This window comes from Oncorhynchus nerka, linkage group LG19 (assembly GCF_034236695.1).
Source record: "Oncorhynchus nerka isolate Pitt River linkage group LG19, Oner_Uvic_2.0, whole genome shotgun sequence".
Lineage (NCBI taxonomy): Eukaryota > Metazoa > Chordata > Actinopteri > Salmoniformes > Salmonidae > Oncorhynchus > Oncorhynchus nerka.
This window is the reverse complement of record NC_088414.1, coordinates 12,279,205-12,291,473: the sequence shown is the minus strand read 5'-3', so window position 1 is coordinate 12,291,473 and position 12,269 is coordinate 12,279,205. Positions and strand designations below refer to the sequence as shown.

The 12,269-nt window shown below is 44.8% G+C and overlaps 1 protein-coding gene across 1 annotated transcript in view; it reads right to left on the bottom strand.

Moving 5' to 3' along the window:
- ttll11 (tubulin tyrosine ligase-like family, member 11) overlaps positions 1-12,269 on the bottom strand; it is a 48,028-nt gene that overhangs the window by 20,528 nt on the left and 15,231 nt on the right. The window contains 5 exon segments of the mRNA XM_029620245.2: positions 4,393-4,505; positions 4,579-4,674; positions 5,665-5,949; positions 6,157-6,447; positions 11,361-11,494. Of these exon segments, the coding sequence (XP_029476105.2) occupies positions 4,393-4,505; positions 4,579-4,674; positions 5,665-5,949; positions 6,157-6,447; positions 11,361-11,494 (919 nt within the window).

Sequence of the window (12,269 nt, the reverse complement as noted above, 5' to 3'; positions counted from 1 at the left end):
CCTTAGCTATCATACTCCACTGATTTCAAAACTCAGTCCTCCAGAAAGTGGAGAACAACACTTATGCAGCTCTACAACGTGATTTTTCTTTTTTTTCTACACGTTAGAAAGGATTACCTACACATACTGACCAGCTCATTAATAGAATAGAAGCATGCTACATGGCAGACCAATCTGAACTCATCTCTCGGCATGTCCAGCCAACTCGTTATTTTAGCCAGTCATGGCTAGCGGGAAGGTTTCTGACTTTTTCCGTGGCTAAACCAACTAGGCTCGTAATTTAACCATTTTTATTTGTATTTACAGATGGCATACGAGTTTGTTATTAAGGCACATGAAAGATCACATGTTCCAGAGGTTTACGTTCAAATGGCGCTCCTGCGAAGTCGTGACGTGCAACATGTGCCTAGTTTCCTGAAACGAGTCACATATGGAAGATAATCGTACATAGAGAAAGAGATGCGAAGAGAGAGAGACCATTCTGACTGTGAAAGCTGTGTCTTGATAACCAAGGAAGGGAGAGCGAGAGAGAACAGGGATAGAGCAAGACAGAAAGCGAGAGGATGAAAATTATAGGAAATTATAGAAAAGGGCAGAGAAAGCAGAGAGAGAGGCAGAGAGAGAGAGAGATACCGTTACGGTAAGTCTCAACGGAAGAGTGGTAAGGGGAGGTTAGTGATGGCCACCCCATGGGCCGCAGAGCATCGAACTGCCTGCTAGACACACACACACACACACACAAACATACCCGGTATAGACACACACGGCAGTCAAGTGTGAAATTTCATCACGGCTGGGCTGGAATTGAATGTTTCCCTTTAACAGGCTTATGGAGAGCTGCTCACTGGGGCGTTTCTAAAGCTGGCTGGCCAGAGAGACCAGAGGGCGAGAGAGAGATAGACTTTCCCCTATCAGCAATCCCCAGGTCCAGCCTAGAGCCCAGACCCACACACGTCACACTGATTGGCTAATATCACCACACACACAGGGTGAACTTAGTCGAGATGGAGGGAGGTAGGGAAGGAGAGACTTGGGTCGCTGACACCAGCTATGGTAATGGGGGAATGATGCAGCGTCACCCTAAGCTTCATCCACATCTCAGTAGAACACTAACCCTAGCCTCAAAATAAACCGTCTTCAAAGTAACTACTGTTGTTCTCGTTACATAGAGGAGAGTCACGGCTTTCTGGTCGTACATCATTTATTTCTCACCTCTTGATATAGAGTTCATAGCATCACTTTACAATCAGAGTAGGCTTCTTCTTGGACATCTGCAACCTGTCCCTGTCCCAGGCTGTAATCCCCACTTGCTTCAAGGAGACGACCATCGTCCCAGTGCCCAAGGAAAGACAAGGTGACATGACTATCGCCCCTTCGCACTCACCCCGGTCATCATGAAGTGCTTCGAGAGGCTGGTCACGGCCCACATCAAGGCCAACATGTCAGGCACACCGTACTCACTCCAGTTTGCATACCACCAACAGCTCCACGCAAGATGACATTTCCATCGCCATTCACACGGCCGTAGCACATCTGGACAAGAGGAACACCTATGTGAGAATGCTGTTAATTGACTACAGTTCAGCATTCAACACTATTGTTCCCTCCAAGCTCGACACCAAGGTCAGAGCCCTGGGTCTGGACACCTCCCTCTGCAACTGGATCCTGGACTTCCTGAAAAGCAGACCGCAGGCTTTGAGGATTGGCAACAACACCTCCTCCACACTGACTCTTAACACAGGGGCCCCCTGGGGTGTGTCCTCTGCCCTCTGCCGTACTCCCTGTTCACCCACGACTGAGCGACGTTGCAAGACACCAACTCCATCAAGTTTGCTGACAAAACTACGGTTGTAGCCTGATAACCATAATGATGACTCAGCCTATAGGGAGGAGGTGAGTGAACTGGCATTGTGGTGCAAAACAAATGACTTGATTGTTGACTTCAGGAAGCAGAGGGAACATGCCCTGATTCACATCAACAGGACTGCAGTAGAGAGAGTCAGCAGTTTTAAGTTCCTCGGCGTCCACATTACAGAGGACTCGACATGGACCAACAACACCACCACTCTTGTCAAAAGGGAGCAACAGCGTCTCTATTTCCTCAGGCGGCATCCTCCTCAAGCTCTCCACATACCCCAGCCAAGAGCTGTGCCTTACCGTCGGGCAGACAGTATCGGAAGCATGAGGTCTGATAGAAAGTGTCTCAGAGCCTGTTGGTATCTACAAGCATTCAGAATGTTGAAGACTTGAATTGGACTGACCACCTCCACTGATTCTACACATGTTAGCGCACACACGCCGCTACCAGACTCTTATTATGAAAAAAAAACACTTGTCCCCCAATCACCCCTTCGCCAAAACACGTGTAAATATTGTACTATAAAATTGTGCCTTCCTGTATTATACTTCTGCTATAAATAAATATATATATATATATAAATATATATCAGTAGAATATATATCTATATTCTACTGAGCCGTTTACTTTATGTTCGTATTCTTATTATTTCGTATTGTTGCATCGTCGAGAAGGAACCTGCAAGAAACCATGTGTATCCCTTACATACTATACTACTAGTTGTATTAGTGGTATGAAGTATATGGTTTTGATACGCCCACGGAGTGGAGCACGCCACAGTCGGTGACTAGGCCTACCTAAAGTAGCCTGCATAGGCCTAGCGCTGGAAAGTTGCTGTAGGACATTACATTTATTGATAGATGACTCAATTAGCCTACATGGCTATCTTGCAACATTGTCATATTTAAAGTTAGCAATATAAGTGTTTTGGAGTTCCCACTTCCTCAGGTGGTGAATAATATAGCCCAGGACAATATGCACAAAAACCTAAAAAATAATACAAAAATCTGATCATTCGATAGGTTGCACGTCAAAATATCCATCACGCATTCCCTGGATATGTCAGATTAAAATAGCTTACGTTTTTTTAATCATAGGCTAACATCTAGGTTCTTACTTGTCACTGGGAGAAGAAGAAAAAGGTGTCTATTGGCTACTGATAGTCTACAAAAAGAAAAAGGTACAAAAAGACACCTAGCATTTGTCTTGGCTAGCCTACTGTCGTCAATCTTAAAAAGACACCTAGCATTTGTCTTGGCTAGCCTACTGTCGTCAATTTTAAAAAGACACCTAGCATTTGTCTTGGCTAGCCTACTGTCGTCAATCTTAAAAAGACACCTAGCATTTGTCTTGGCTAGCCTACTGTCGTCAATCTTAAAAAGACACCTAGCATTTGTCTTGGCTAGCCTACTGTCGTCAATCTTAAAAGACACCTAGCATTTGTCTTGGCTAGCCTACTGTCGTCAATCTTAAAAAGACACCTAGCATTTGTCTTGGCTAGCCTACTGTCGTCAATCTTAAAAAGACACCTAGCATTTGTCTTGGCTAGCCTACTGTCGTCAATCTTAAAAAGACACCTAGCATTTGTCTTGGCTAGCCTACTGTCGTCAATCTTAAAAAGACACCTAGCATTTGTCTTGGCTAGCCTACTGTCATCAATCTTAAAAAAGACAGGCCTACTTTGGAAACAAAAATAAACGCAATGCAATCCTAAAGAATAGAGTAATGTCTTACATTGCTCAGATATGTCATAAAGCTTTGTAGCCTTTTACACTGCTTTGCATATTTGGTCACTGATAAACGCCTAAAATTGGAACACAGTGGCTGTACAGTGACATGCGATACAAGACGTCAGAGCTCTGGCTCCGTGCTGGATGGGGTTTTAACTGACAGCCATTCTGAACTTGAGCACCTTGCGTGACAAGACGCGCTAATTGGGCAAATATTTCAAATGTTTTTGTTGTCGGAGTGAGGGAAATGCTATAAATGAAGAGGACTCTGTATTTTGAACGATAAGACATTGAGGATTATAATAAATATAAATTTACGATCACTACGCTTGATGTAATGTTACATTGTAGTCATTTAGCAGAAGCTCTTATCTTGAGCGAGTTACAGGACCAATTAGGGTTATGAGCTTTTGCACAAGGGCACATCAACAGATTTTTCACCGAGTCAGCTCAGGGATTCGAACCATCGACCTTTCGGTTACTGGCCCAATGCTCTTAACCTCTAGGCTACCCTGGGTTGTTCTGAACAGAATGAGCCTATGTTTGTATATTGTGAAGAGAATTAGCCGCGACACACGCACTCGAATGCACTCACGAGGACTCCTTTCTGCGCACGTCAAAATCACAAACCTGTTTCCTTGAAATGGATTGTGAACACCTAACGCTGTGATGTCGTAGGGCCCTGAACCCTAACTTTATGTCCACATTCTAGGTCAATCCAAACCCCTGCCTTAACCATAGCTTCATGGTCACGCGTGTGTGCGTGTGCGCGTGTGCGCGTGTGTGTGTGTGTGTGTGACTCACGTTAGTGATTTCTTCTGAGCAGGGTCCATGAGACGAAGTGTGTCCCTAATGACTCCCACCTTCACCTCCTCGTCTACTGGGCTGGGGACGTACTCAAACACCCCCGGGGACACCTGAAACAGACACACCATTAGCACTTCAGAGCATGGCAGTGGTGGTGGTGATGATGATGATCGTCCTACTCACTTCCTGCTCGTGTTCTATTCTCATACTGGGGTTGGCGTTGACCTCCAGTAAAACTGGCTTTAGGTTCTTCATCAGGAGGATGTCAAATCCCAAGATCTAACACACACACACACACACACGGTAGAGATGGGCGTTATGTATTGCAAAACACCACATCTAAAACTCAGTCACATTATCCCTGAAATACATCTAGTACCTAAGAACACATATCATATATATTAGGTGTAGTTTTCCATAACTCTGTCTCCGCTCAAACCTTGATACAACCGAAGATAGTGTGAGAGGAAAATTAAATTTTTACCTGATTTATTTCATATTAAATGGTTAACAATTAATATTTAACTAAGAGTAAGACATTTCTGTCCTACTAGTGTCTGTGTTTTTAATAGTCTCCACTCTAGTTCCCTGCAGCTAATCTTTTATTTATTTTTTACCTTTATTTAACCAGGCAAGTCAGTTAAGAACAAATTCTTATTTTCAATGACGGCCTAGGAACAGTGGACTGCCTGTTCAGGGGCAGAACGACAGATTTGTACCTTGTCAGCTCGGGGGTTTGAACTCGCAACCTTCCGGTTACTAGTCCAACGCTCTAACCACAAGGCTACCCTGCCGCCCCGGGCGTATATGGTCACCAGAGAAGGCTTGAGCTGACAAATGAGTTACAGGCTGCATTACAGAAACAAGCATGTGTTTTACTAGGGATAGCTTAGGAGTAGAACGATCCCTCACCGTCTCAAAATCATCCTTGCATCTGGGAAACTAAAAACAGGGTGGGGTTAAGATAACAACCCCGTGCAGATAACGACTGGATGAACCCAGAGTGGCTTATGATGCATTTTTTGTGTCAGCTATGTTTGGACTCTGCATTTGTGTAAGGTTTAGGTTACTCGACCAGCCTCATTATTGCAATAATGAATCGATATTGAATAAACATGATTGTTTGAAGAAATGACAAAAGTCTCTCTCACTTGATTAGAATATTCAACGACAATAAGTTGTATTAGACTGCAAAACCTCTTTCCCGTGACATTCACATGACAACTAACTGAGTCACACACTCCATCCTCTCCTCTTCCTACTCCGTACCTGGAAACAAGTGGGTCCTGGTTTGCCGGGCGGTATGTCGGCCTGGTAGTAAACCTTGAGCTCAGGAACCAGGGCGATGATCGTCTTGATGACCAGAGAGATGATGTCTGACCACACCTTCTTAATGTCCACTCCTTTAGAGGCCAGGCGGTAGAGCACGCTGGAGAAGGTGCGCTTGCTGCCCGACGACAGGCTGTCGGAGTGGACGAAGTTCCCACTCTGGACGTTGAGAGAGTAGTTGGTCAGGTGCATGAACACGTGGCTCAGGTTCTTCTGACTCGGCTCCTAGTGGGGTGGCAGGGAGATGGGAGAAACACATTTCAGAATACTATATTCACTGTTTAAAACATGAAGAAAGGTCATGTTTAAAAATGCTAGTCGTATGCTTTTAGGCCAAATGGAAGATAAGATATCTTATGTACTGCTTATGGATGCGGTATGTATGCGTCATGAAGGCCATGCGTAGGTGCTCTTCAGTTAAAGTGTTCCTACCTGGTATGGCTCGGTACAGAAACGCGACAGCCCCTCTTTCGCGATATAGATCTCCAGCGGCTCCAGGGACTTGACCAGCACGTAGAGACGGATGTCGAACTTGAGCTTGTCGATGAGCAGGGGCTTGTGGATGTACTCCTGGACCACGGACTGCTTGGTATGTGACCCCGCTATGACCCTGAGGTCGCCGGGGTCACGGATGAGGTAGATGCCATCCCCCTGGGACCCTCCGTCCGGCTTGATGATGAAGGTGGGCTTCTGGGACACGTCACCGTCCTTGGCCAGACTGATCTGAGACAGACGGCAACACTCAGAAATAAAACATTTGACCAGCCAGGAGTCTAAATGGGAGAAGACGTTAAAGGTCAATCAAGCAAGGGTCATCTGATTTGATGTTTAGGGGAAAATGCCAAATATTTTTGCGCTTTAACGTTCAAACCCATTCTCATCAATGGCAAAGAGGCCAAATCAGCTGGATTGTAAAGGAGCCCCCTCCGAGTCAAGTCCCAGTACATTTAGTGCTGAAAGATGATAGCGCACTTCCTGTCATCCCCCGTAAACGTGACTTAAGCTCATGCAGAGTGATATAAGGAGAGCGATATCAAGTCTAATCGTGTAGCCATTGGCTTTGTCTATGCTTGACTGCATCTTTAGCGCAGGACATTATCCTGTCCGTGTCTCTCTGGAAAAACATGACTGCTAATGTCTGTACGGACATTTTTCAATATTCACTCTCTCATGAGTATTTTTGCACCAGTCAGACACCACATCCCAAGGCCAGATATTGAGCTTGGGGGGGGGGCTTATATTTATCTAGAGCAATTTCCTACATTGGGATTCTTTCATATTAAACTATATACACAGTCTCAATCCTTATCGTAACCTACCGTGATTGAAGAATGAAGTAATTCAGCCTGATGTTTATACTTAATGCCCTCAGCTCTGATAGGATCCTTATGGCCCAGCCCCATCGAGGTTAGTCTATGTCTAGTCCGGGGCTCTCCAGCCCTGTTCCTGGAGAGCTCCCTTCCTCTAGGTTTTCAATTCAACCCCAGTTGTAAACTAACCGGATTCATCTTACCGACCAGCTAATTATTAAAATCAGGTGCGCAAGGTTAGGGTCAGAGCGTAAACCTACACGACGGTAGCTCCCCAGGAACCCGAATTGGAGAGCCCTGCTGTAGACCGTCTGTGGTAGAGATGCAGAGCCTTTTAAAAAAGGGGCTGTAGTGCCCCCCTCTGTTGGACTAGCTGAGCTGTGTTTTTTTACACTGTGCCCTTTCAATGTCAGTTCATTCACAAAGCCAGTTGAATGACCCATCCACCATTCATCGCTATGCTAGGCAGGGAGGCTGTCCGAGGACACACCCTCTCAAAGTCACAGTGACCTCCGAAGGTCAAACACCATTACATTTTCTAGCTCTAAATAATCCTGCGTGCCAACCAGGGGAGAACGACTGCCCCCCTCTCATCGAAGCCACAATAGTTCAAGGCACACTTCTGTACGGCAGGCATTGTTAGCAGAAAACAGGATGTCACATTATAATGAATAGGTCAATCTTCTTGTTCATAATAAAAATGTTTCAAAGACTATATAATAATAATTGCTTCTAATACACCCGATGTATGTCCTTGAACCAATCATTTTAAAATCACACACAAAATAAGATGTAAAGATAATCGAGTTGCTAATGGGGGCCTGCAGTACACCGGTCGGCCATCAATGTGAGTTACTCAATGAGAGGGGGCAGCACTGAGCTAGCCTGCAACATCACTTCCTGGAGTAGCTCAAACTGCGCATGTTATGTCTCCATGAGAGGCCATCGTAACCGACTTCATTTGGCTTCAAAGCGTTATTAGACATATATGGTGTCACGTAATCAAAGGCTTTATCCATTCATACAGTCAGGTACATAAATATTTGGATATTGACCAAGTTATTATTATTTTACCTGTCTACCACAGCATATTAAATAATGAATATTCATTTGCGGGTATTTACATCCAAAAATCCGGTGAACGGTGTAGGAATAACAGTACTTTATATATGTGGTCCGCCCCTTTTTAAGGGACCAAAAGTAATTGGACAATTGGCTGCTCAGCTGTTCCATGGCCAGGTGTGTGTTACTCTCTCATTAGTTCATTTACAAGTAAGCAGACAAAAGGTCTAGGGTCGATTTCATGTGTGGCATTTGCATTTGGAATCAGTTGCCGTTAACCCTCAATATGAAGTCCAAAGAGCTGTCACTGCCAGAGAAGCAAGCCATCATTAGGCTGAGAAATCGTCAAAAGAAAGAACGCACTGGTGAGCTCAGGAGCACCAAAAAGCCCAGAAAGACCACGGAAAACAACTGTGGTGGACAGGAGAATTGTTTCCCTGGTGAAGAAAAACCCCTTCACAACGGTTGTCCAGATCAAGAACGCCCTCCAGGAGGCAGGTGTATCTGTGTCAAAGTCGACAATCAAGAAAAGACTTCACCAGAGTAAATACAGAGGGTTTAGCACAAGATGTAAACCATTGGTAAGCCTCAAACAGGAAGACCAGATTAGAGTTTGCCAAAAAAAAAAAAAAAAAAAAAAAAAGCCTGTACAGTTCTGGAACAACATCCTATGGACAGATGAGGCAAAGATCAACTTGTACCAGAATGATGGGAAGAGAAGAGTATGGAGAAGGGAACTGCTCATGATCAGGAGCATACCACCTCATCTGTGAAGCATGGTGGAGGTAGTGTTATGGAGTGGGCATGTATGGCTGCCGATGGAGCTGGTTCCCTTGTATTTATTGATGTGACTGCTGACAAAAGCAGCAGTATGAATTCTGAAGGGTTTAGGGCCATATTATCTGCTCAGATTCAGCCAAATGCATCAAAACTCATTGGACGGCGCTCCACAGCGCAGATGTACATTTAAAAAAAAACATTTTTACTTTTATTTAACTAGGCAAGTCAGTAAAGAACAAATTCTTATGTTCAATGACGGCCTACTGGGTTAACTGCCTTGTTCAGGGGCAGAACGACAAGATTTTTACCTTGTCAGCTCAGGGATTCGATCTTGCAACCTTTCGGTTACAGGTCCAACGCTCTAACCACTAGTCTACCTGCCGCCCCAATGACCCCCCCAAGCACACTGCAAAAGCAACCCAATACTTTAAGGCAAAGAAGTGGAATGTTCTGCAATGACCAAGTCAATCACCTGACCTGAATCCAATTGAGCATGCATTTCACTTGCTGAAGGCAAAACTCCCCAAGAACAAGCAGGAACTGACGACAGCAGAGGTAAAGGCCCTGGCAGAGCATCACCAGGGCTGAAACCCAGCATCTGGTGATGTCTATGGGTTCCAGACTTCAGACAGTCATTGACTGCAAAGGATTTGCAACCAATAATTAACTCGTGATTCGCTTGGTTTGTCCAATTACCTTTTAAGACCCTACAATTGGGGGCCATGTATAAAAATGGTCGTAATTCCTGCACCGTTCATGCAATAATTTTGACAAAACCCTTAAATTAAAGATCAGTGAAAGTCTACACTTTCACCACGCATCTTGATTGTTTCCTTTCAAATCCATTGTGGGGGAGAACGGAGCCAAAATGATGCACATTGTGTCACTGTCCAAATACTTATGGGCCCGACTGTATATACAGACATTGGTGCCAATGCTGAGGCTTCAATATGGAGACAGGAGGACTGTGTATGTGAGGTGTGTGTGTGTGTGTTTATATATGTGCGAGTACATGCGAGCATTAGAGTATGTGTGTGTGTGTGTTTAACACAGCAGGAGCTGTGGTACAGTATGTGTGTGTGTGGTATGCTGTGATATGGTAGGGACCAGGGTGTGTCACAGCCTGTTAGAGAGCGTGTCATTCACTATTAGCAGCTGCTGCTGGCTCTCTCTGTGCTAAACTGCTTAGCCATGCCCTGTTCGCACTGAGCACGCTCAGAACAGATCCACTGTCCCTGCCAATTACCCCAGAAGTGTGTGTGTTAGTGTACGTGTGTGTGTGTGTGTGTATACGTGTGTGTGTGGAATACACAAAGGCCTGTGCACCACTAGTTTGCATGAAGTCATTGGACGCAAAACTGTGCCATAGGAGTTAAGACACTGTCTGGATTGCCATTTTCGACAGATGGGTTAGCGGTACATTGCCAAACTGTGCCAAAGAAAGTTAACTAAGAATAGTAAAACCTCATCATTGACTCAGAGATGCCAGCGAGCACTTACACTATTTTACAACATCCAATTAAGGTCAAGAGCTCAGCCTTGTGACTGGATGCCCTGGGGAGTGAATGTCCCTGGTCCACTATGGGAGGACAGTCTCTGGAGGGAAGTAGAGTCTTACAGTGCCAGTGTTTCCCCTATTTTAATTTAGCAGGTGCGGGGCGCCAGTGCTAAATCGTTGCCGCCACAAAAAAAGATTAATGATAAGAATATATACTCAGTTTATTAGGTACACCAATCTAGTACCGGGTCAGACTCACCCTTTGCCTCTGGAACAGCCTGAATTCTTCGGGGCATGGAAACTTTGCTTAATTGGTATTAAGGGACCTAACGTATGCCAGGAAAACATTGACTGATACTGGAACCAGCGCGCCTGGCACAGACGATCATACCATGCTCAACGTCTCTTAGGTCACTCGTTTTGCCCGTTCAAACGTTCAATCGAACAGTAACTGAATGCCTCGATGCCTGCTTTATATAACAAGCCACGGCCACTGTCTGTGGGAGAAAACCATTTTCGTGAATGGGGTGGTGTACCTAATAAACAGTCCACGGAGTGTATATACTGTATGTTTTTATATATAATTTGGGGGATGGTAAAACGTTCAGTGTAAACTAAAACTACTAAAACCAGATATAAAGTATGCAGAAATTATAATGCTATATATATATATATATATTTTAATAAGATCATCTTTGAGAACTAATAATCACCAACAAAAAAAAACACGAGTCCGGGAGAATCAAACATGGCATGGGGCCCCCGTTGATTTTATCATTTTTTTGTCACTTAGATATAAGAACACGGCATAAGCCATGGCAAAATGTGTAAAATTGCAAGAAATTTGCTTTAAAACCGAGGGCCTCTAAAACCCACACCAACTTTGCCACCGGGAAACACTGAACGCAGCTGAAAACAGAGGTGGGGAGACAGGCATTTACACAGGCAGCTCAATTCTAATCTCTTGTCCAATTATTGTCCTGTACCTGTGTGGAGAAGAGCTGGTACTCCTCGGGCAGGATCCAGGAGCGGGGGTAGAAGTTGTACTCCTCAGGGAACAGCTCCTGCATGGTCCTTACAGCTCGGGTCAGGTTGATCTTCCTCAGCATCTCAATCATACCTACAGAACAATTCACAGATGGTCAGATAGACAGAGGCCAAGTTAAAAGGTTCCCTACATGACCAAAAGTATCTGGACACTTGCTCGTCGAACATCTCATTCCAAAATCATGGGCATTAACATGGAGTTGGTCCTCCCTTTGCTGCTATAACAGCCTCCACTCTTCTGGGAAGGCTTTCCACTAGATGCTGGAACATTTCTGCAGGGACTTGCTTCCATTCAGCCACAATAGCATTAGTGAGGCCAGGCACTTATTTTGGGCAATTAGGCTCTCAATCGGCATTCCAATTCATCCCAAATGTGTTTGATGGGGTTGAGGTCAGGGCTCTGTACAAACCAGTCAAGTTCTTCCACACCGATCTCGGAAAATCATTTATGTATGGACCTCGCTTTGTGCACAGGGGCATTTTCATGCAGAAACAGGAAAGGGCCTTTCCCAAACTGCCGCCACAAAGTTGGAAGCCATTGTATGTCATTGTATGCTGTAGCGTTAAGATTTCCTGTCACTGGAACCTAGCCTGAACCATGAAAAACAGACCAAGACCATTATTTCTCCTCCACCAAACTTTACAGTTGGTACTATGCGTTGGGGAAGATAGCGTTCTCCTGGCATGCGCCAAACCCAGATTCGTCCATCGGACTGCCAGATGGTGAAGCGTGATTTATGACTACAGAGAACGCGTTTCCACTGTTCCAGAGTCCAAATGGTGGTGAGCTTTGGTGATATTTGGCTTGTTTGTGGCTGCTCAGCCATTGAAATCCAAGATCCCAAAGA